Genomic DNA, 26,134 nt, shown 5'->3' on the forward strand with positions numbered 1-26,134 from the left:
TGCAAAGCCCTGTGGTAAATACTCGGTGTTATTCCTGCTCACACACCTGCGGCCACATAAAGCACTAAGGAAATGTTTTGTGAACCGGGGTGCCAGGTATGTGCTCTTCTCTTTTAAATTGTTTTCATGAATATCAATAGAAAGAACTATTTGGTGTGCTTTCTTCATAAAATTGTGGGTAAGAAGCCTGCTTGGGAGCCTCGGAAATTATGGAAGAAAGTGGGAAATGGCAAAATAGTGCCTTATAGCAGTGAAATATGACCAGAGCATCTACCTGGCACCCTCAAATGTATACAAGGCTGAGCATCATAAGAGGACAGGCATCTATACCAGATGATAAGAACAAATCTGTGGTAGGTCACCAACAGAGCAGTCACAAAGTGTGGATAATGCACAGTGGTTTGGTTGTGGAAGACACTGGAAGAAGCCATTATGATTTTTGTATTCTATGAAAATACTCAGCTGGGCACGGTGGCTCACGCCTGTAGTCCCAGTACTTTGGGAGGCCAAGGCAGAAGGATCACAAGGTCAAGAGATCGAGACCATCCTGGCCAACGTAGTGAAACCCCGTCTCTACTAAAAATACAAAAATTAGCTGAGCGTGGTAGTGCGCACCTGTAATCCCAGCTACTTGGGAGGCTGAGGCAGGAGGATGGCTTGAACCCAGGAGGTGGAGGTTGCAGTGAGCCAAGATCATGCCACTGCATTCCAGCCTGGCGAAACAGCAAGACTCCATCTCAGAAAAAATACCCAGCTGACTCAAGCCTTCCTCAAAGTTTTTGTGGTCTCTAGCTCTTTGAAAGGCCCAAGAAAAAATCTGAAAGAACAAAGAAAAAAGGCCTGGGCTGGTGGCTCATGCCTGTAATCCCAGTGCTCTGGGAGGGCGAGGCAGGAGGATTGCGATCTTGACTCTATAAAAAAATTTAAAAGTTAGCAGGGCATGGTGGAGCATGCCCGTAGTCCCAGCTACTTGGGAGGCTATAGGAAGATTGCTTGAACCCCGAAGTTTAAGGCTGCAGTAAGCTATGATCATGCCACTGCATTCCGGCCTGGTTGAAAGAGTGAGTCCTTGTCTAAAGAAGAGCACCAAAAAAGAACAAAGAATAAATTGTTTATGGAGTTACCCGTTCTAGCTGCCAGGCTGTAAAGTAACGCAGGGAGAGGACGAGGGGTGTTTGGAGAGGTATCCTGCAGACATACTAGTATCTTCTATACCAGGTCTCTCTGAAAAATAAAGAGGCCAGTGAAATTTCAAAATCTTATTTGTACTTTATTTATTTGATTAATTGATTTATGTATTTTTGTGCCTGCAAATAATTGTTATATTACAGATAACAAACTTAAGCTTAAAAATATGAAGCCATTGCAAGAAAACTTTGCATGCTCTAAAACCTTATCTGTTATGATAGAAAATTCAAAAATGTGAACTTTTGGTTAGCCGAGATTTTCTGGATGGTTGAGAATCTTCCCTTTAATCTCTAAAGCTTTTTTTTTTCACTTGTGTACTTTGGATTAAGATTTTCCTACAACTGAATGCCTATTTTCCCAGTATCATCAAACTGAGGATGTTAGGCCTCAGGGAATCTAGATTTTGATGTTTCATGGTCACTGCTGAGAGCATTATGATTTTATACTCTAAAACTATGGTGCTTTGGGGCCATGTGACAGTGCAGTTTATCCCCAGTGCATAATTTTGTGTTTTAGTAAAATAAACTAATTATGTTAATAGTCGTGATCAGGCCAGAGGCGGGGACATAAGAACAAAGAAAGTCAGGAAGAGGTAGTCTGGTGCCAGCAGTGGAATCTGAAAGCCAGGGACTTAAGGTCCACCGTCCATTGAATATGAATTGTAACTAGACATAGAGTCTTTGCTCAGTTCTATTCAATGTTAGAAGAAATAATTTAATGCTAAAATTTTATTTTAAATACAACTTTTGGTATGTACCCATACAATAGGTAGAGACATAGATATTAACACATACACTCAACTGTGAAAATAAATCAGAATTTTCAGCATTTCCTGGTAAACTTCCAATAGTCTTTTTGTCAACCTACGGTCCACTTAGGAAAATTATTAATCATTGTATGATCTTCATAACCTTGTTTTTAAACATTGCCATGAAAATCCAAGTTTCAGCCGGGCGCGGTGGCTCACGCCTGTAATCCCAGCACTTTGGGAGGCCGAGGCGGGTGGATCACGAGGTCAAGAGATCGAGACCATCCTGGTCAACATGGTGAAACCCCGTCGCTACTAAAAATACAAAAAATCAGCTGGGCATGGTGACGTGTGCCTGTAATCCCAGCTACTCAGGAGGCTGAGGCAGGAGAATTGCCTGAACCCAGGAGGCGGAGGTTGTGGTGAGCCGAGATCGCGCCATTGCACTCCAGCCTGCGGAACAAGAGCAAAACTCTGTCTCAAAAAAAAAAAAAAAAAAGAAAATCCAAGTTTCAGTACCATATTCCACTAAACCCCTTACTGCCGTCTTTTGAAAGAACTTTGAATGAATGAAGGCTTTGGTTTGTCAAGTTAAAAAGAAAAATGCTTCTTAAATCCTCTATGTTTTGACGACTTTGGGCCCTGATTTTCCCTTCAGATTTCAAATGTATGGAAGCTCTGGGCATGGAATCAGGAGAAATTCATTCTGACCAGATCACAGCTTCCTCCCAGTATAGCACCAACTGGTCTGCAGAGCGCTCCCGCCTGAACTACCCTGAGAACGGGTGGACTCCCGGCGAAGATTCCTACCGAGAGTGGATACAGGTATGCAGGCCAAGATCCAGATCCAGCCTATTTAGTGTTGAATACGTTTTTGATCAACTAGAGAGATTGTTGACAGAAAATGGTCCTGTGCCAAATGACCTCCAATAAGAAGAGAGGTTAACGGCCATCAGGTATAAATCACTGAAGAATGAGCCCATCACTACATGATCAGAGAAAGGCAGGCCCAGTTGACATCCCTGAAAGCCCATTTATCTTCTTAGACACTTACACACTACTCTTCCAAGAATGTGAGCACAGATGTCTCACTTTGATAACAACTCAAAGATCTGATTTTTTCCTAACTACACATTATCTGTTGATGGGCTTCCTATTTTGACATGTTTTTATTTCCTGGATAAAATATATGAATCCTGTTTATAGACGTGTGTGAAATAACTGTTTCCAAGTATAGGTGTTCTGTTTTTTCAGGGTCGGAGAAGGGAAGGAAAGGTTGGAGTGTGTTTTTCCATGGAGGTCTATAGAGCACACAGCCAAGAAGGGCTTTAGTTGAAGGCACTCTCTGTTGACAAGATATCCATGTTCATGCATGAAATGTACATATCTGTGTCCTCATTGATGACGCTGCCTCTGCTTTCCTGACATTCCCTTCCCGCCGTCACTCACATACCCCCACAGATTCCTCATCTGCCCCCCATCTCCACACTGACCCCATTTTCCAGCCGTCTAATCTACCCCTCTCCTGTCCCTGGCACCACTCCTAGTGCCCACTTGCCCAACCTTGACATCTGGGTATTCCCACCCAAGGCCTGATGCTGACAGTCCTGAGTTTTTCACTTACTGTTAAATGAAACATCTATAGCTGGATCTGTGGGTTAAACTGTGGACAAATTATACAAAAGATTATTTGCTGAAGGATCCAGGCTTCCTTTTCAGGAGAATAGTCAGAGCCTGTCTTACGTTTATTGCTAGATATAAAATGACTGATTCCCAGGGAGAGTTTCTAAGCAAGAAAAAACACAAAACGTACAGGATGATTAATCCTCTCTTTTCCACATCTATTGCTGCTTCAGTCTTTTGAGCACAAATACCAGATTTTGTTTTACTTTAGAAAGGTCAATATTAGTTTAACATACACTTAAAGTGAAATGGCCTATTACAGGAGACTGAACTCATGCTAACCTCCAGCACTGAGGAATATGTAGAGGGTGAGAAAAGATGAGACTTCTACCTTGGGATTGCTGAATCCAGCTCTAGATTAAGTCAGAAACGAAATGAATTTGCCTCTGTCAAAATAGCTCTTGGTAACTTGTTTTCCCACGTAGCCAAACCAACAAGCAGCTCAGTATGATTGACAGATGTGCCTCTTGGGAGAAGCATACATTTCACAGCACTAAGCATGTTTGCATGGTAATGGAACAGGAAAGGTTCCCTGGTCTCCCTCACAGGGCATGCGATAGGGGTGTGGCTCGCTTCTTCAGTGCCCTGCTGCTCAAATCTCTAGGCCAGCATGCAGACAGGCAGGCTGCGGGCTCCCACCCCGCGGTAGTGTCTGGGGGTAAATGGTTACAGCCACAGACCCAGTGGCGTGGGTTACAGGTGCTCTTCTGGTTTGCCGTCTATAAGCAGCTTGTGCTCTCCAGCTCACTTAGACCCCCATTCCTTATCACAAGGACAGAGGGGTTTCTGTATCCCAGGGTTTCTTGCCTTGGTATATGGGAAGATTCGGATCACATGTGGTCTTTGAGAATGAGTGCAAGGTTTTATTGAGTAGAAGCAGCTCTCAGCAGATGGAGGAGCCGGAAGGGAGGTGGTTTCCCCCCCAACAGCTCCGTTCTGCCCGTGGATGGCCTGCCAGCCTGCCCAGTGGGCTCTCAACGACCAACCACTTGTGCCTTCTTCCCACAATGTGTTCCTCATGATGTCCAACCACTTGTGCGTCTGCCTGCTAGGGTCTCGGATTTTTAAAGGCCCAGGATGGGGGCATGGTAGACCAGGGTGGTCTTGGAAAATGCAACATTTGGGTGGGAAAGCAGAAGTGCCTGTCTTTACCTAGTTCCGTGGGGGTGGAGTCCTAGCCAGGGACCCTCCTTTCTATACGCTGCACTTTCCTTCCCCACTTCCGTATCGTTTAAAGGGACCACACTCTTCCCTTCCCAGCACTCTTGTATCAGTGATGTAGTCCCATTCTTGGTAATGTGAGAAGCTCTCGCTAAGGTAGAAAGTGGTCTTCCAGGAGCTGTAAAACTGCACCTGTAGCAATTCGTCTGTGCAAGGCAATTCTTTTGTCAGCAAAAACACTGAGACTGCATGGCCTCTCACAAAGCATTTGTCAACAGAACAGATTCACATCATTCTTTGAAGTTAGACACAATCTGAGATTGCCCCAGAAGAAAAAAAAAAATCTCAAATCATTCATCTCTTGTTGTCAATGAGGAAACATGACCAAAAAGAGATGAATGAATGAGGAGAAGCAAGGGACCTCAAATCCCCCAAACGAGAGGGTTTTCTTCTTGCTCATGCCACGTTCTGTGGCTGGGCTGGGGTCTGCTCCACATCTTCTCACACCAGGACCCAGACTCAGGGGACAGCCGTCCTCTGAAATGTTGCCTGCCCCAAGACACAGTGTACTAGTCTGTTCTCACATCACTATAAAGAGCTACCCGAGACTGGGTTAATTTATAAAGGAAAGAGGTTTGGTTGACTCACAGTTCTGAATGACTGGGGAGGCCTCAGGAAGCTTACAGTCATGCAGAAGGGGAAGCAGGCACATTTTACATGGTGGAAGGTGAGAGAGAGCGAGTGAAGGCGGAACTTCCAAACACTTATAAAACCCTCATATCTCATGAGAACTCACCCGCTGTCATGAGAACAGCTTGGGGAAAACCACCCCAATGATCCGATCACCTCCCACCAGGTCCCTCCAGCAATGCTCGGGATTATAACTCAAGATGAGATTTGGGTGGGAACACAAAGCCTGACCACATCACAGAGGGAGGAAGATTGTGGCTCATTGTGCTGGTTCTCGGGTCTCCTTGCTGGGTCATTTCCACCCGCCTTCACTGCCAAAGCACATCACAGAACCACACTTCACTTCTTCAGGGCAACAGGAAGCCATGGCTCCACCTGCCTAGAGGGAGGAGAGCTTGAATGGTGATTGTTCTACTCATGGGACACTGCGTCTTTATTGAGTACACAGAATGTGGCCGATCTGCGCTAAGTACTTGATATATTTTTTTTATCTGATCCTCTCTGCCATCCCGGGAAGGAGGTATAATCATCTCCATTTTAAAAACGAGGATGCTGAAGTTCAGAGAAGTGAGTAAACACTCAAGGTCACAGTTAGTGACCAGGCTTGGAAACAAGGTCTATCAGACTCTTAACACCCACTTGTTTACACTACAGTATGCGGGATCTTTACCATTTATTCCCATTCGTATACTTTCGAGTGTATTTTATGTAATGTCCATCGCCTCCCTGCCGACTCACGTTGAGATGGGCTGGGTGCTTCCTGTTTCTAAGTCTAGAGGGCAGAGTCTTTGCTGCTCCATCCTTCTGAAAGGTGAAAGCCGCAAAAGCTTAGCTTCAGGTTCACCTTGAGGTAAAATTATCATTTTTCTCCTTCTGAGCTCAGCAGGCTCATTGACATGCCTACTGTGTCTGTGTACAGGGTGGGTGCTGTTATCATCCACTGATCACCTAATTATGAATAATTTCATGTGTTTCCAGCTTTTCTGAAACTCCTTGGAAGTGGTTGGCTTGTTGTTTTCATTAGATAGATGTTTTATAAATTTACCAACAAGTACAGCGTAATTTAGACGGAGGGCAAGAGGCAGGTACCTCTCCTCACAAGAACCTTAGCACACATACACTTCTATTTATATGCACATAAGTATGCAGATGACATTTGTTTCCTTCTTCAGCTTTTTCACATTTTGCATGAAATATGCCTCCACAAAACAAGTTGCTGTAGCAACAACAAGTACACAAATACTTGCATGTGTTAAATTAATAAGGCCGTATTGGAAGCTGACTTTCCATCAAGACAGGAACAGGCTTTGGTTCCCATTGTTTTCTCTAGGAAATTACTGAGTGGCATTAAAAAAAAAATAACAATGCATCATTAACTGTCGATATGAACGTCCACATTGGAGCTTCCTGTGAGATCTGCTGTCTGCCAGAAGCTTAAAAACAAGTCAAGGAGCCTCTGAGTGAGAAGGAGTCTGAGGAAGTCCCCATGTGAAGGTTTGCACACAGCCATATCCTGCCCAAAAGGCCACTTCATATCCTGAGCTACTAAAAAATTCCTCATTGCCTGTCAATGGCAGAGTTAATCACACTATGAAATTTGCCCGTCCTGCCTTTTTTTCCCAGATCATTCCATTCTGTATTCTGCGTCCCAGAGCAGCTGATCTTACTATTAATTTCACCTTTTTTCTTCCTTTGTTTCTGGTTAATCAACCTGGATGCAAAGTACAGACTCTGTGTTTCAGTGCTGTGATCAAATATCTTCCTTTTCAAGCACAGCGTTAGAACCCAGGCTATCGAGTTCATTGAAACTGAGTTTCTTTTCCTAGAAAATAAAGATAATGTAGCCTTCACTCCATTCAGGCTCTCCCAGTCAATAATCTATGAAATTCAGAGAAATGCAGTTTCAGATTTTCCTTTTCATCTCTGCAAGCTAAGTACACAGTGTACTGCGTCTTCTGGGGAGACGTTCTCAAAGATCCTGAACGTGGCCATTGACACACAAAGCAGAATTCAATTCGTTAATTATTTCAATGTTTTATTAATGATAGTGTTCACCACACTGTAAACAGATTTATCCTTCCAGCTTTAATTAAAGCTCTTGGGAGTGCTTTCCTCAAAACAACTGTGACTTTTCTCTGATTAAAATGCCAGGAGACAAAAAAAAAAAAAAAAAAAGAAAAAAAAAGACAAGAACCATAATACCTGGGTGGAATATGAACTTTGTTTGCAAAGAAACAAAAATAGCACCAAGATTACCACACCCTCTAGTGAATTTAGAAATTAAATTACTTGACAGACCAACTCGGGCTGAAACTACTCTTCTCCAAATTTGGGGGCTTTTTCTCTTGCGGAAAATAATTGTGGTACTAGAGTATGTATGCCTTCACTTATTCCGGAGGAACAGAGGGTGGTTGACTTCTAAACCACATCCTGTTTGGGTTGGTAAATCAGCCCTCTTACAGATTAATCACACAGAAGGAAGCCTCCAGGAAGGCAGTCTGTAGCTGTAAGACCACATCAGCAAACCCTTGAGGCAGAAACCTCTTCTTTCTCCATTTTCTAGTGGCAGATGTTCATTCTGAGATATGAGGAGAAGGAAAGTTCCAGAAGAAAAGGACTGGAGCTTCTGAAGAAGCTTGTTGTTATGTTTTCCTTTTGCCTTACATGTATTTCTCGAATACTGTTAAAGTCTTCCGCATTTTCCCTCTGAAGAAACTTTGAAAGCAGATACCACTAATGAAAGCCCTCAGGGTAGGGAGGGAGGTGGGCTGAATCGAATTGAAACACAGACATTCATGTTTAGTCCTTCCTGACAATACTGTCAAAAGAAAGTAAATGCCCTTCTTCTAAGCTCAACATGTAAAACTGATCCTATCTACGTGGCCTTTAAGGTTGCTTTAAAGATTTCAAAATTAATTGTGAGACATATTCTAACAACAAAGTCTTATATTTCCATAGCTCTCTTCCCTTATAAAAGTACCTTTTTTTTTTTTTTTTTTTTTTTTGAGGCAGAGTCTCACTCTGTTGCCCAGGCTGGAGTGCAGTGGCACAATCTCGGCTCACCGCAATCTCCACCTCCCGGGTTCAAGCGATTCTCCTGTCTCAGCCTTTCCAGTAGCTGGGATACAGGTGTGTGCCACTACACCTGGCTAATTTTTGTATTTCTAGTAGAGAGGAGGTTTCATCCCATGTCAGCCAGGCTGGTCTTGAACACCTGCCTCAGCCTCCCAAAATGCTGGGATTACAGACATGAGCCACTGCGCCTGGCCAAAAGCACTTTTTATACACATCCTATTTTAGTCTTACAAGGTGAGGTCATTTGACCAGAGATTTTTACCTCCAACTTCACATGAGAAAACTGAGGTCCAGTGGGGTTAAATGGTTCACAAAAGTCGTGACTCTGGAGAAAGACATAACTTGTGAGAAATCTGAGTCTTACACAATGGACGTGGATATCCTTCCTCAGACTCAGGAAGCAAGACAGCAGGCACAGAAGGAGAAGTCAGACCGTGGCCGGCACGTGCACCTCCACTTGCCTCTGCCTCTGACACCCAGCCAGGGTGCAGCCAAGGCTTACAAAGCTCTTTGGCCACTCTGATTGTGTTTTTCACTGCATGTTCTTGTGACTGAGGTACACTGGAGAGATACTCTCATGCCAGCTATTCAGAGAAACATAACTAAGCCTGGCAAGGTCATCAGGCCTGATGGGTCACAGACAAGGCTATCAGGCAATGTCAGGTTCACGACCCTCAGCCCCAGGGTCCTTCCTTCAGCCCCCCAAGGTTTCCTATTTTATACTTTACCAACATCCCATCCAGGGCAGTGAATTGTTGCTTCCAGCAACTTCCAAAGTGGCTCTGTCGTGATTCAAACCTGAATTGTCTGTTACAACTTGCTGAGAATGGAGATGAAAAATAGCACAGGAGAAATCAGGAGACGTGATTTCAGGAGCTGAGAAGGGCCTGCCTGGACTTCCTTTGAGCGCCAAATGGAATGAAATAACTTAGGAGCCCTTGGAACTGTTTCCTCTGAAAAATGGTATTATATATTTTTATCACATTTCAGATGGAACGAGTGAGTGCTTACATATTGGATTTGAAGAATTTGTTACTTGAAACCCTTGTTTCATCTTTAAAGTTAGAATCTCCCCACATTGAAAGTAGAAACGGAAGTAATTTATCTTAAAGCTTTAGAATGCCATTTGTTTTAACAAGTTTCATAAACAATTTTTTTTTCTCCTCAGCTTTCTGGACAAACCTTTTTATTCTCTGGTATTCATGTGTTGAGTGTGGAACAGGTATCATTTATGAAATCACTTTTTATTTTTTCATGAAATTGCTGGTTTCTCGCAGGTTTTGTCTGTAGTGTTGTATTCAGAATCACTTCCATCTGCTAAATTGCCTGATCCAGAACATAGATAGAGCCAGGTTATCCTGATTTATAGTGCCTATAAACCAGAAAATTTGGGGGGTGTATTAACTCATTCAGATCATTAGTAAATTGCCAAAATTACATTAAAATGATACTTTATAAATCTGTAAGTAGAGAACTGACAAAAATAGCTCACTGGGTTACCCAAATGTGGAATGATGCATGTAAAATACAGTGTTGGCAAAACTAGGGAAAATACAGCTGTTCAATTGAATGTGGATTCCCCAGGTGTGCTGTGTGTGTGTGTGTGTGTGTGTGTGTGTGTGTGTGTGTGTGTTTATTGCAACTAATACTAATATGCTGTTTCAACCAAAACATTCATCTGGAAGGAAGACAATTTGCTTTAAAGAATTCCCCAAGGTGAGCTTTCAGTGCTCACCCTGACTGCGCACTGACTTCCGCCTCCTCCATAAAATACATGCTTTACCTCCTCCCCATTAACGAAGCACAGGTCTGTTACCTGTGACTGAGTTTCCACCCAGGAGTCTGTTCCAAAACGTACAGTGTCCTGAGGAACGTTTCCTAATGTTGTCCTGGAGCCGTGGCTTTTCACATCACAGAAAGTCATCTGAAGGGAATATGTAGGTAGAGTTGGATTAAATTCTAAGTTTTTTTTTTTTGTTTTTTTTTTTAAGGAGGGTATGATTTGGGGAAAACAGGTGCACACCATGAGAGATGATTATTTGGATATTTTTAACCAATTGTTTTGCTTTGTAGAAGCTACCAAAAAAAAAAAAAGAAAAAAATTACCAAGATAATTTTAACCATTTTGGTCAAGTTGACTAATTAATTCAGCTTAAAAAGTCAGTCCAATGATTTTACGAATTTCATATCAATACACCTTAAAGAAAACGTATGATATTTGAAAAAGCCTCTTAGATTTTGGTGGTGAAGCATCACCGAAAAGACAATTCTTTAAGAATCACCACTATTCAGGTAGAATTACACTTACAAATAAATTACCTGTGTAGCATCAACTTTCCATTTTACTTAAGTTTTGGTTTCTTATTGTTTGATGCCAGTGTCTATTTGAAATCAACACTCATAGTTGTAGTCTAGAGAAGAATTTTGTTTCTTTTGGGGATATCTCAGCTTCAAGTGTAAGACTAAAATGGATACTAGCATCTTTTGTCTAAATCCCTTATTTTGCATAAGTCCAGAGGTTAAGTGATTTGCAAGACCACAGAGCGCAGGTTAACGACAGAACCTGCACTGGAATCTCAGCATCTCTGCTCCCACTCCATTGTAACGAGATGAAAATGGGTTTGAGTCTCTTTTGAGGCCAGTGTCCTGAAGACCACCCAGCCATGTTGAATTCTGAGATTCCAGCCTACCCCTACTTAGCTGCTGACTGGCAAATGATGCCTATGAAATTGAACAATCACTGTAGAAGCTTTAACTCACACGATTGGACTATGTTTAGAGCAGGGTTTCTTGGTCTGGGCAGTACTGACATTTTGGATTTCATAATCTTTTCCTTTTGGAGGGATTGCCCTGTGCAAGGTAGGATGTCGAACAGTGTCCCTGACCTCTGCTCACTAGAAGCACATCGCATACACACACTTAAGTCACAAAAGCCAGAAACTGTCTCCAGACATCGCTCGATATCCTGTTGAGGGACCAATCACCCCCACTCGAAAACCGCTAGCGTAGAAGATCCTAAAATCCTAATCAAGTCTCTTTTTTTTTCATATAATCAGCCTTTTGAAAGAAAAAGTTCATTGTTGCTTGGCTGGCTTTTATCACCTTTTGACTGCTTGTGGATATTATTTGAGCAGAACCGTCGTTCTTTTGTTTTCCAAAAATACACGTGTTTGTTTACCTTCTGCAGGAAAATAGCTTCATAAACCTTCCTGTTTATTTATCTTAGGCTTCCCTATTTTTAGCCTTTTAAAAGTGAACTGTTTTTAGCTAAATAAATACAGATGTTATTTTAGAAGGCTGTACAATTGGGTCTTGAAATATACTAATAAGGGCGGGATTAAGAAAAGGAAGCACAGGATAAAATTGCAAGTTATCATTGACAAGATTCAGGCAAAATAAGACTGAAATCAGCTCTCTGACACAGGAACATTGTATGTCACTGACCTTTGCCTACCTACTTTTGTTTTTATGCGGTATGTAAATCAGAGATTTCTTTGTTGTTTTTTTTTTAACTTCAAATATAATCAAGAGTAAAGTATTGTGGTTGAAAAGGCTATCTATTGCTTAATAACTTATCTTTTCATGGGAAAAATAATACTGAGTTTCCACTTCTGTACCTAAACAACCACACATTAAAAGCTATCAATTACCAACCAGTTTCATATCTGTGGGCCAATAAGGAGGCAAGTTTGATGGTTTCACATCTGTTTTGGGTGAAAGCCTGTTCCTGTCTGTGGTATTTAAAATTTAAAGAACTTCTGTTATTATACAGTTGGGAATCCTCAGGGAGTAAAATGTTAATGAAATCCATAACATGCACAGATTTTATGATAGCCGTTTTAAGAAATTCCTTTGGTGGGGTTTGTTGATTTCTGTCCCTGCGGTAATAATTGCACCTTTTGCAGAGTGCATTAATGTTCACATTTAGGAGCAATGGCTACATGTATGCCATGTGTAAGGTAACACGCCAACTCCTAAGCTTTAAATAACTTTCGTATCATAATTTGAAAGCCCCAGAGCAAAGAAATGTGTGTTCTTCATAACTGGCAGAACCCACACTTTAAAACTTTTCTAGCACTCCACAGCCATCTTCACCAAAGGTGAGGGAGAGCTGAACCCTGCAAATTCCAAAGCCCTGGTGTGGATGAGGATCCCTTGTATAGTTCTCATTTAATGCCCCATTTGAAAGCACCACATCAAAATAGCAATTTTGATCCATGTCAGAGTAGCAATTTTAGATGCTGATCTGAAACATGGATGGACACAAGCACGCATGCACACAAACACATACCTCCACCCTCCTTCACTACTCTTCTCCTTCCCCACTCCCTTAGCCATCTAATGTCATTCAATTCTAGATTCTAATAAAGGGAGGAAAGTAGATTAAATTTAAAAATGCTTTATAAATCCCAATAGTAATAAAATGCATTATGCTTTTATATTTTCAGCTACTGAACAGAGTAAGTATTGAGACTAATTGCACAAGTTGGGATTGAGGATGATCACATATGCACTTGAGCATGTGACTTGGGCATTTTTTCCCCAGCTCTGTTTGCCCCAAGGGGTTAAAAATGCATTTATGGCATTTTTCTAATTGCCTTCCTTCAGGAGAATGAGATGTCTCAATTCTACCAAAGTTTTATTCTTCCTACACTTCCAATGCTTTAAACTTCTAACTACATATTTTGGATTTAGAAAAATAAATAAACAAAAACCCCTTTCTTCTTTTAGCAAGCTTGAGAAGGCTATAGACGAAGTTCTCCAGGGGATGGGTGATTGGACCAGACAGCTGCTTGGGTTGTTTCAAGCATTTAAAATTCTGTGATTCTATTAAACGTACTCAATAAGCTGGTGCTCTGAGCTTGCCTAAGATGAAAATATAAATATATGGAGCATCACTGGAATGTGTCTTAAACACCATTGATAATTATGTGAGGCAGCACATAGCAATTTCTTTTAATTAACAAGATTTTTTTTTTCTTAGATCAAATAATTGTTCAGGTTGGCTTCATCGTGAAGCTTCTCCGGGGATTTCACATAGAAACCTCACTTGTGCGGCCTCTTTCCTTGGTGCTTTTGTGCTGTCTTGTAAGAAAGTGCAGCCCACTGGGGGAGATAAGATGAAGCCCAGATGGTTCATCTTTCATGTCTCTCCAGCCTTTGAAGGAAATATCTGTAAGGCATGGGCTTACCCACCATTACAGACTCTTCACACCTTAAAGTCCTGCCAAAATCTGCTATTTTTTCCTTCCTTAAGAAGACAAATACCATGTCCTATTCCGAGTACTTGGTAGGCCATAATACTAACCCAGAAAGAAGAAAGGAAAAGGCAGCACCAGGGATCCAGCTGTATGAAGAAACTCATTATAGTTGTCTTATCCATCTAGGCTTGCTGTGTTTACCCAGGGCTAAAGCCGATGCAGGTAGATCCAATCTCAGAATAAAAGACGGAGGCCCAGGTAGGCCCAAAGGCTAACGGCTACAGGTGCAAGAAATTTCACAGAGCCTTAAGTTTGAGGATCTGGAAATGAAATATCACATTTCCAGTGGGAAATACTCATGATAATGAAAAGAAGTTAGAAAACCATATGAAAGGCGAAATACTGAAGAAAAATATTTTGATATTTCTGGAGGTACACAGACTTTAGGGGGAGAAGAGAAAATAATTTTTTTGAAGTTTTCCACCTTAAAAAATGAGGCGGTAACGTGCAGAATTTTACCGGCCTAGTTATTTAAACAAACCTTTAAAAATCAAAACTAATCATTGGCAGTCTCAGTCAGCAACATTTTATAGCACATACATTATTTCTTTAGTTTTACTGTAGTTTCTAAATATCGTATGTATTTACAAGGAGGCTGTTATTTATTCGGAGAGCTCCAATATCAAGATGGCAAGAATTCATTTATTTAACAATATTTACCACATAAAGAAAAATCAGATAATACTTTTTTTTTCTTTGTTTTTGAGATGGAGTCTTGCTCTGTAGCCCAGGCTGGAGTGCAGTGGCTTGATCTCAGCTCACTGCAACCTCCACCTCCCGGGTTCAAACGATTCTCTTGCCTCAGTCTCCTGAGTAGCTGGTATTACAGGCATGTGCCACCAGGCCTGGCTAATTTTTGTATGTTTAGTAGAGACAGGGTTTCACCATGTTGGTCAGGTTGGTCTTGAACCCCTGACCTTGTGATCTGCCCACCTCGGCCTCCCAAAGTGCTGGGATTACAGGTGTGAGCCACCACGCCTGGCTCAGACAATACTTTTGTTCATTTAACATGATATTTCCTCTAAAATTGACCACTTATTAATAGATGAATTCATTTATTGAGCATCTTACGTGACCTCCATCTGGACAGTCCCATGTCTTCTGGAGAGGAGTAACAGGGGGCAGGAAGAGGTGATTTGGGATTCAACTTCTATATGCCGAAGTTCAGCTCCATTATCAGCCTCTGTAATACGGTAATCCGGTTCCCTTAGTGGAAGAATGTTGCTGTTCTTCCAGAAGAGTTTAATACAAACATCTGTTTATCTACTTACCTTTCTTTAAAGTATCTAGATTTAGAATATCTATGTTTCTCCTATAAAATTCATCTCCATTAAAATCTTTCAACCAAAAATAATTCAAATAGATTAAGAATCAATTCATTTCTTTTTTAATACTGGCAATGTATTAAAATCATTCAAAATGATAGGTTTTAATCCTTAACTTTGCATCTAAAACTATAAAGGCAGTGTAAGAGAATTTCTATTGTTCTGAAAACCTGGAAGATTATATGAAAAGAATGTGGGGTTTTTTTTAGCCTTTCCAAACATGTGCCTTAGCCTTATTTTTTCTGTAAAGGTTTCCCTCATGTACCCCCAAAACACATCACCACCACACACACACACACATACATGCAGCAGCACAGCCATGCTCACCAAAAAATCATTTCACCTCTTGTCACCTCCAAGTATGTGGTTGAAACAGAGGTATCCAACCATGTGTTAAGAACAGTTCCAGTGGATAGGTGTGAGCCACAGCTTCCATTATGTCCAGGACTTCGGGCAGTGCTAGGAGAGGAATAACACGATGTATTTAGTGTAACACCTGTGTCTGTGCTCCTGTGGTTTGAACGTTGCTGTACAGATGCACTTTTTTCCATTATGTGACCCAGACTGAAATGCATGAAATTAATATCGATAAATTTTTTTGTCTGGAACATGAAAAGAATGTGCAGTTCTGTCCACTGACATTTGGACGGCAAAGGGACACACGTTTTCAGAGCACGGAATAGGGCTATGCCTTGCCCCTTTCTTCCAACAGGAGCACAAAAACCACAGATAACTGGGTAATATTTCTTCCTTCCTCAGTTTCATTTTCCACCTCCATCCATGGCATTTCCATCTTGACTGCCTTTCTCCTGACCTGGGCTGGCCTTTGCTCAGTTCAAAACATCTGCTGCGAATTCTAATTACACACGATTTTCCTGGAGAGTCATTCTTGGAAAATTCATTTTTGCAAGGCTTTCTCCATCCCCTTAATGTGAGCTTCAGAAACAAATCAGCATATGCAGTTCCTGGCTGACCGGTAAGCTTCCAACAGGGAAATGCAGTTGACCAAATATTAAATTGAGAAGTTCATTTCATCTGTACTCAGGAATGATTGGCATTCCTTCAGAGACTAACTGTTTACCCACAATTTCTGACAACCAGCTGTACCTAGGCAGCCTGTTCTTTCTCCTTGTTCTTGTCTCCAGGGTAGCATTCGTTATAACCTTAGGCGGGCAGCCGACTTTAATCTCAGTAATCCCATCAGCTCCTTGCAGGATTTTTAATGCCAAGGAGAGTTTTTTTGGACACCTGCACTTCCATCAGCACAGGAAACTCTCATTACCAGGAGAGGCCCACCTAGAACACTGGGAAATACATGGAAAATTGGTGTCAAAAGATGCTGTCAAACTTTATAGGCCAAGAGACTGATTTAGACCATCACCCTCATCTGCAAGTCCTTAGTTTCTAGAAACTCATGCTTGTGTTTGTTTTTGAAACCAAACTTAAAGGGGAAGGGAGGAAAATTAAAGGTGTGATTAACTACAAGAGCAATAATCAACAAGGTATTTGTTTGTGCTGGAATAGACAGATGCTATTTGAGTAAAAGTATGTGTTTATCTTGAGTCACTTAGAAATCACCTCAATATGGGTAGCATAGAATAACAGCTCTTGAAATAAAAATCTACCTTACCTGAATATGCTATTTAATATTTTCTTGGCCTTTTAGGTTTGAAAATTTCTTTAAACTGCTGAAAGCCTGGAAAGGTGTGTGTGTGTGTGTGTGTGTGTGTGTGTGTGTGTGTGTGTGTGAATAACTCTACCTTGCAAAGGTACATCCTTGCCTCATAGCAAACCCAACCTCCAGGACTTCTTCCTTGAGACTTTAGTTGTAAGGCTGCTTCTCAGAGACCATGAGACAAAGAAACACCAAGATTGCAAAAGGCCTGAAATCTACATTCTTTTCCTGGCCACAGAAAGCTACAATTCCAACATTGTATAAAAGATTGTATGTGAGTTAGGTAAAATCATGGTGATGCAGTCACTCTAGTGATGCAGTCAAATTCTGATGTTATATTTTCAAAAATACAGGAAGGGCATGGGAGAAGTCTGAGATACCAGGTTCATAAAAGTCTCATACATAAACATCCTGTGGACCTCATACTTGCAAATAAGTTTAGCTCTAAAATAAGAAGGTTGAGAAGAGGTTTGAGTGTGGTAGTTGAGAGCATAATAGATAGGGTAAAAACTTTATTTAATCCCTGATGCTTTTGGGGGTAACTCCAGGAAGAGAATCACTATTAAGTTAGGGAGAGGTCATTTGAGATATAAATAAAAAGGAATACTTCACACGGTGTGGGCCTAGCCAATGCAACTCATCAGCCAGCAGACTCTAGTTTTAAGTGGTGGACTTTTCAAAGGACTAGAAAGGGTTTGATTCATTATAATATTTGCAGTTAGAAATGCTAAGATAAGAGTAGTCACATTCGTAGCTGACGAGTACAAGTCAGTTGCTCAGATGCTTTAACATTGACTTTAATGACATGCATTTTGAAGGAAAGGAGTTTCAGATACTGCTGACAGTGCCAGACTTACACAACACTGAATTTAAATTCAACAAACATTTATTGAGCATCTGTTAACAATTAGGCACTATATATGAAAACCGGTGAATTTAAAGTGAAGAAGACCCCATTTTTTTTGAGACAGTGTCTTCCTCTGTTGCCCAGGCTGGAGTTCAGTGGCACGATTACAGCTCACTGCAGCATCGACCTCCTGGGCTCAAGTGATCCTCTCCTCAGCTTCCCGAGTAGCTGGACTACAGGAGCATGCCACCATACCTGGCTAATTTTCTTGTATTTTGTAGAGACAGGGTCTCATCATGTTGCCCAGGCTGGTGTTGAACTCCTGAAGTCAAGTGATCCACCTGCCTTGGCCTCCCAAAATGCTAGGATTATAGGCATGAGCCACCGTGCCTGGCCTGAAGTAAAAACTCTCCCTCTCCTTCAAGGAAATGATAATGTAGGTACTACTGGCAAAATTATGCACACATGCGTGTGCGCACACATACACACACACACAAAAAAAACACACATGCAGCACCCACTCTAATTACCCAAAAGACTAAGGGAAAAAATATTAGGTCACATTCTTATGGTTAATGTGTGTAATATGCATCACTGTGATCTTCATAATACCCATGCAGAGTGACTAAATGAGCTCAGCATTGGCTTTTCTGTTCCAGAGAAGAGGAACTACGGCCTGAAGGGGCTAAGTAATGTGCTTAATATTACCCAGGTCACTCCTGCAGGTCAAAGCTACAAAGCTACTTCTGGGATCTGTGCTTTTTTCCCCACTACATGCTGCCTGCATCACCCCAGTTTTCTCTCTGTTGTACCAGAAGGCATTGATTCGTTTTAATGCAGTCTGCAATGTACTGTTTACTTGACTTTTTCCCTCACTATCTAGAGGGCAGGAATCTCATCACCTTCACTCCCATTCACCCAAGCACCTAGCACTTATTTGTGTTATGAATGAATAATCGCTACCCATCAAGTTCTTTCTACACTGGGCTGGATATTAGAAACACAGCTACCCATCGTTAATAGCTCATGCTCTGAACTCATGAACTTCTTAAATGTTTGAGGCGAGGAGAATGTGATTTCGACAGTCGCATGAATCTCTAAAGAAAGCATCTGCAGTTTCTGTGCCATTTCATTGAGATGTTTTGTTTTAAATGTAGACAGCCACAGAGGTTAGGAGCTGCAATGTGTGCAGCTAGACTCAGGGAAGAAGTCTGGCTGACTCATGCAGATTGAGGTTTTGTCTCATTCCCAGGAATGCTTGGACTTCCAGAGGTGGTGAAAGCACACATTTTAGCAGAATGACCTCAGCAGCGTGGTACATGATCATGAACTTCAAATTTACTACAAAGAAGATTTCAACTGTCCTGTCATTAGACAAAGACTTCACAGCCTAGACTCCTGGACTACCTAAAGGCCCATGTAAAGGAGTGTGTGTGTGTGTGTGTGTGTGTGTGTGTGTGTGTGAGAGAGAGAGAGAGAGAGAGAGAGAGAGAGTATGTATGTATGCAGTGGGGGAGGACACTTACCTTTGCTCTCCAAAGGAATTTTGCCGTAAGATACTAGATAGAAGGAAAGTATTTATCAGGCTGGGCACGATGGCTCACACCTATAATCCCAGCTCTTTGAGAGGCCAAGGTGGGCAGATCACTAGAGGTCAGGAGTTTGAGACCAGCCTGCCCAATAGGGCAAAACCCCATCTCCATTAAAAATACAAAAATTAGCTGGACATGGTAGCATATCCCTGTAGTCCCAGCAACTTGGGATAATGACTTGAACCCAGGAGGTGGAGGTTGCAGTGAGCCAAGATCCACCATAGCACTCCAGCCTGGGCGACAGAGACAGACACCGTCTTAAAAAAAAAAAAAGAAGGAAAAGATTCATCATAGCAAATATTTTCAAATGTAGGCAATTGGGTGGGATTTATTTTATTTTATTTTATTTTGGTCTTTCTTCTGCTGTGAGCTCACCCACCCTGGCTGCTTCCTCTTTTCCAGCCAAAGTCCAACCTCATCCTATGAGGTCCACTTTAAATGGTTCAAATGACCCGTTTTCCATCAAGCCCTTTCTGTCTCCTTCCACGACTAATTTTCTCTTCTTCTGAATCCCATAATGCCCCACGTATCACTAGGCTGACACTTTTTACCTGCAGTCTCGTAACATCATTGCCGCCATAGAGGCTTCTGTCCTTCCAGATCCTGGCATGCGGTAAATACGTGTTGGATTTAATGGACTAAACGCTTTTATCTGATACTTGGCATCCTTCAGTTTACTGTAGTTTCACACTTTTAGCCTGAGTGCCGATGATGTGGGAACTCCATGTTTGGGCTTTGGGATGCAACTGTGTGAGCAGACACTCTGAGCTCCGTAGTTTATCAGTTGCTAGGCTCCGAGCAGAGGTCATAATTGCTCAGAAAGACCAGGAGTGTGAAAAAAGAAAAAAATAAAAAGGTCTTAACTGCACTGCGTCCCAGCTTCACTTCTATAAAACCCGTCTGCGGGACCTTTGAGAGAATGGAAGATGAGGTGCAGGAAGTTAGCAGTTAGTACAATACCTGACGCGTAGGGGTTGCCCCAGAGGTGTTTTCAATAATAACAACAACCATCATCAGCGGCGATACGTTATTAACATAGCACAGTCCTACTGAAATCATGTGCAGAGATCTTCAATTCTGCTAATCCGAACCAGCCGTTACTCATTCTTCTATTACCATTACCCTCTTTGTTTTAGTGCTGACAAATATTAGGAGCGAGAGACCTGTATACACACTCTGCTTAACCCTACATGTGGAGGGCATCCTTGCAGTCAACGAGGTCGGCAGCACTGAACCCCAGGGTTTCTCCTGCCTACCTACCCCATGCAATTCCTACCCTCTAGGTCTTCTACTAGAAGAACACTTTCCTAGCTTTCATGGGTATTAGGAATAAACAATCCGATGGAATCAAGAATTCTATCAGGAGAGCATGATAGCAGCCCCCCCCACCCGCCTGCTGTATAGTACATGCTTGCTAACTCTTTATTAAGTACATCCATCTAGCAAGCGCACATGCTCTGATTCTCCTATGAGGTTCTTGACTAGAAGACTTGCATCCCATGTACACATATTTGAGGCTGATTACCATTGTTTTAAAACTGCAGCATACTTATTTTTTCTCTGTTAAGAAATTTCAGAAAGTTTTTAGTTAAAATCTTAGCCAAGTTCCTGGGGATGACATTTGGTCTGTTGTGAGAGCGTGTCCTCTTTCCAAATCAAAGGATTAGGATTAAATTAAATATAACTTACAAATAAGCATTCAAAAAATGTTAATTAAAAGTATTAAGTCCCTGAATCTTTTACCGCCTGGCAAGAACTCCTAAGTATCTTTGTAGGAAGGGAGGAGGGGATATTAAAATGCCATCTTTTTGACCAAGCTGTTAAAGGTCTCCAAGATATTCATCTGCAAGTTAACACGTTATTGAAGGAAAATATTTTATTTTAAAGTAGAAGAGATTTCACAGGTCAATGTATGTCTTAAAAATGTAAAACAATCTTTTCTAAAGCATAGAGATGTAATCAGCCATTCTCGTGGATTCTACATAAGAGTTTCAAATTGCATGAGATGTTGATTACTTGTACTTCAGAGCGTACAGAAACCGGTACCATTTCATTTTCTCCCTCTTCGCTATCAGAATGTATTGTGTCCTAGTTTCCAGATTTGTACAGGTATATCAAGCAAGAGAGGAATGTAAATGGAATATTTGTCTGGTTTGGGTAAATACAATTGTATCTGCTCCAGAAAATATGGAAGGGAAAAAAAGCCCTCAGGTTTCGTGTCAAATACATGAAGACTGTCTTCTCGTATTTGTCTTAAATGTGTTTCATAAAGTAGCTGAGTGTTTTCTGGTGGCTTGCCACAGTTCCGTGCATTGCTCTGAAACAAAGGTCTTTCAGAGCCTGATGCTGTTGCCATCACACTAAGAAAATGTAGAGCAATGGCAGTGACTCCACCTGAAAACGGCGTTCTTCACCTTCACATTTGATCTTGATGGTTTCCAGGTTGGAGCGATTTGGGTAGCTGGATTCTGGAAGCGCCTCTGGCTGAGATGCTGGAGTCTTAACCTGCTGTCCCAAGTCCCCTTTGTTTCCTTTGGACAATGCTACTTGCCAATTTTAACAACTACAGCAGATTTTACTATTCAAACAGAACCAGATGGGACTCCAGTTCAAAGAACATGTCAGAATTAAATATTTCTTTTTTAATTAGTTGCTCTTGATTTATGCAAAAAGAAAAATCCACATGAGAGTGGGAGAATGTGCTATAAATCCAGGCGTGCCAGAGCCCACGCAAGCACTATCTCCTTTCATCTGCCAAAAAAGACGAAGGTCAGCTCTTGTGTGGGGGTTTCATTTTTCTTACTCATGTTCCTGTGGTTCTTTTGCTGGGATGCAGTGGCGGTCAGGGAAGCCCGCCCTGCCACTGCCTCTGTGCCGCTGCAACCTTGTCTCGTGTTCTAACTGGCTGGCTCAAGTCTTCTGGTAGGAAAATTCATCTGTTCATTCGCTTGGGATTGTTTTACTATGAGCAAAGGTTTTGCTTGTTTCCACCTAGGGAACTGCTTTCCTTTAACTCAAGAAAAAGGGATTAATTCAGGCAATTAAGACTAGAAGAAAATTGGTCAGATTTTTCCTGCCTTGCACTGTTCTTCTACTTGGGTGTTTTTATTCTTTACCTGAATTTTAAAGTGTTTCTTTGTTATCCTTTGCTCAAAATAATCCATAGCTACCATTTTGTTTTTCAACAGCGTGAATAAATTATTTGTAAAGTTTTGCTTTTCAGTAGCCAATGCTAACTTTAAAATGGTAGTCAACAGAATCAGAAATGGTTTCATATTCCTTATAATGATATAAAATATTCAAATCTCCAAAATGAGAAGCTACTGGATTTAATGATGTACTGAGAAATTATAAACTATCTGATCATTGTGATTATTAAATATGAATTAGGAAATAGCGTGGGTGTAGCGGCCCACGCATGGACCACCAGTCTTATCCGGGGTGTAAGTCCTGGCTCAAACACTGGTAAGTTATGTGACTCTGAGAAGGGCGCATGTCACTTTGTTCCTCTGTTTCTTTGTCCGTAAAACATCCCTTGTATGATTGTCATAAGAATTGAAAGAGAAAACGTATATAAATTTAGCCCTTCATAAAATGCCCATGAATTTCCGGTTATTAATGGCAATGTGAGCCGTAGCTATCAGCATTTTTTCTAGGTAACACCACCATAGGGACACAACACAGAAAGAGAGAGGGAGCTACGTCACTATGTGTAAAATCACTGCATTCAGATTCGTAATGGCAAGAAGTCCAGGATCCTAAGTTAATGAGCACAATGGTCAGGTGCTGTGAGTTAAGCCCACAGAGCCTAGAATAGCATCCATGTTCACAGGCCCAGGCTCTGTCAAAAAAACATGTGTTTTATCTAAGGAAATGAGACAATTGCTTAAAAATATTTTCTTTAGCTTGTAGTGTCAAGTGATGAATTAAACAGCTCTTTGAGTCATCAGAGATGCCCTAAAGAAAATCCGACAGTCTCCCCCTCAAAAAAATATTTTCCTGTTTTTAATCAGACCTCAGCTCTTTGTCCTCTATTTTTTCAGGCCCTGGTATTGACCTGCCTTGGGAGTGTTAAAAGCTGGTAAATGCTCCCTTGCCAGTGCTAGCTCAGTGGGCAGTATTTTATTGAGCAAGACAGATTTCATTTTAGAAATGAGGCTTTCCACATTATGACATTACCAATATTGGTTGGTTCTGTAGTATTATAGAAAGCAGTGATATTCATTTCATGGCTGGAAGGCTGCGTGCTAGTGTTTAACCAGCAGTTTGCAAAGATTTGCTACATGATTTACTACGCATGCTGCTTTGTCCTCAAGTGATTCCTGGTAAAATGTGTGCTTCTCCTTGCTTCTCTCTGTCGGGGGAGTGTGTTTCCTGTCATTATTAAGACAATGGCCATATGGGGCATGTGGATGGTTCCTGTAGACATCTTACAACAATAAGTGGAGAGCGTGGTAGACCCCAATGCCTTGGGGAGGTGGGGGTTCGCCACCCAGGAACTGCTACAGCACCGCCCCCTCGGCCCTGGAAGTACTGAGGAAAACTGTTTTCTTCTGCTCACGCACTTCTCCCCACCAAAAATGAAAGGCATGGGGGTTCCTCTTCTGTATCTGCTAACAAGCTCTTCTGTTTTTATGTGGAGCACAGTGTGAAAGTAAGATGTGGGTGGACTTTCCACCACCAGTGTTAGAATTTCATATTCATATTGGAAACAGGGTATTGTGTTGGGTCGCTTCTGCTGACGGCGCTATGTATTGTAACTTAGAAAGTGGCCACCAGCCGGGCGTGGTGGCTTATACTTTTAATCCCAGCACTTTGGAAGGCCAAGGCAGGTGGATCACTTGAAGTCAGGAGTTCAAGACCAACCTGGCCAACATGGTGAAACCCCCTTCTCTACTAAAAAAATATAAGAATTAGCTGGGTGTGATGGTGGGCACCTGCAATCCCAGCTACTCAGGAGGCTGAGGCAAGAGAATCACTTGAACCCAGGAGGCGGAGATTGCAGTGAGCCAAGATCACGCCATTGCACTGCAGCGTGGGGACAGAGTGAGACTCTGTCGCCCTCCCTCTCACCAAAAAAAAAAAGAAAGCGGCCACTAGAACTCAAAAGGAGTGTGATAAACTCCTGTAAAATAGTCTACATACCATCGATAAGTACCAGATGTTTATGTTTGTCACACACACAGAGGGAAATGTTCAACAATTTCAGTGAATGCATTTGATGTTCCATTCCATGCCTGCCCACTGCCGTCATCACATCCCCCACCATCACCCTTAATGTTAAACAGAAGTATATCCAACTCAGATGTGAAATCACATCCGTCTTCTAATTAAAAATAAAGCAGCTGTGAAATAATGATATTCTTTCAAAATAAGAAAATGGTGATTAGAGCGGAGCTGATTGGGTTGAGGGAAAGCAGGTTACTTAATTATGGTTATTGTGCATCTGAATTTTTATGGAAAGAAAGGAAGTATTGTTTCGGACGATGAACCCTCCAAAACATAGCGGGGTGGCATTGTGGAGAGCTACTCTGGGTTGTGTCTTTGTCTTTCCAGCTGCTTGTCTTAGGTCGCCAGTCTTGGCATTGGTGAGAGCTTAGCATGATTCAAAAAGCTAAGCCACCAAGACGAATGGCTAGTGGTGGATTTGGAGTGGATTTGATGACTACCGATCATTTCAACTTTAAACCAACCAGAGCTCATGTTCTTTAGAGAGCAATTCATTTTTTGACAAATAATGTCAATAGTGGTGAAGGAAACATAACAGGTTGTTTAGTGTCGGTGATTTCATTCATTTATCTCTTCCTGCTTACCTGTGCAATTCCTGCTCCTCCTCATCCCTGAAATGGTCTTTCCCTTTGTGTCACAAGCACCTACTCTGTGTCCCTCCATAAGCGTCTTGGGCATAGAAGTCAGCTATGAAAAGTCTCCAACGCCCCCACCTCCAGTTCTCTGTTAAACTGTTTACCTTTTCCTTGACCTGCATGTATACCTGTTTGTACAGTAACGACAGGCTTGTGTTTTACACACTCTTACCGATTTTTACATCCTAACACCTTAATACAGAACGTAGCAGATAAATAGTATTAAGTGTCCACTGAAAAATGTCAATCTAGTTGAGTAAGATCCAATACCTAAATATCCACAGCCACTAAAAATTATAATGCAGAAAAAAAGTGCAGGCACTAGAATATCTATAAAACTCCATGAAAAAACCAGTCATCAGGCAGAAAGGTAATATGACCTTATTTTTCAAAGTAAAAACATGCACAGTATTTACATGTACTTTGCATAGGGAAAAGAAACTCTGGAAGGCTATGATTGGTAATTATTTCCTAATGATGGTCTCAGGGAGATTTAATTTTCTTCTATAATCTTTACTGCATTTTATGAATTTTCAGTAGGCATTATTTTCTGTATGGAAAAATAAGTGCTTTTCAAAAGAAATCCATCACTACAATCTAGAAGGAGGTACAGTAAAAACAGAATGATGAATTCAGTGAGGGGAACATGAGCTTTGAAGCGATTTAGCCTACTAGGCCAAAAAGAGGAAAAAGTCATTTCCACTCAAAAAACAGACAGAGGTTGTTTTAGGGCAAAGGAACTTTGTACATTGAGACATGCAGATAGAAAAGGCTTATCTTCTGTTACAAGCAGCAAATATTATAATGTGGCTGGGTGGTACAGCTGGAGGGACAGAGATGGAGCAGGAGAGGCTAAAAGGGTAGATTGAAGCCAATGTCATGACTAGCAGAGACAGCAACACCAGCGAGAAAGGCTTGTAAGGGAAGGAGAAAACTTCTCTTCTGCTCTTTTAGGTGTTGCAACTGGAGGCTGCAAATTAAACTGACAAAAGACAAACTAACAGCAAAAAAGGCATCAATACTTT

The 26,134-nt window shown here is 41.6% G+C and overlaps 1 protein-coding gene across 3 annotated transcripts in view; it reads left to right on the forward strand.

Annotated features, from left to right (window-relative positions):
* Positions 1-26,134, forward strand: part of NRP1 (neuropilin 1) — a 155,682-nt gene that overhangs the window by 77,393 nt on the left and 52,155 nt on the right. For all 3 annotated transcript variants that reach the window (XM_032259664.1, XM_032259666.1, XM_032259665.1), the window contains exon 6: positions 2,595-2,761. In XM_032259664.1, coding sequence (XP_032115555.1) covers positions 2,595-2,761 — 167 coding nt within the window. The remainder of the gene's footprint in view (positions 1-2,594; positions 2,762-26,134) is intronic.

The sequence above is a fragment of the Sapajus apella genome, unplaced genomic scaffold (genome assembly GCF_009761245.1).
Source record: "Sapajus apella isolate SASKATOON/1434 unplaced genomic scaffold, GSC_monkey_1.0 scaffold111, whole genome shotgun sequence".
NCBI classification, from domain to species: Eukaryota; Metazoa; Chordata; class Mammalia; order Primates; family Cebidae; genus Sapajus; species Sapajus apella.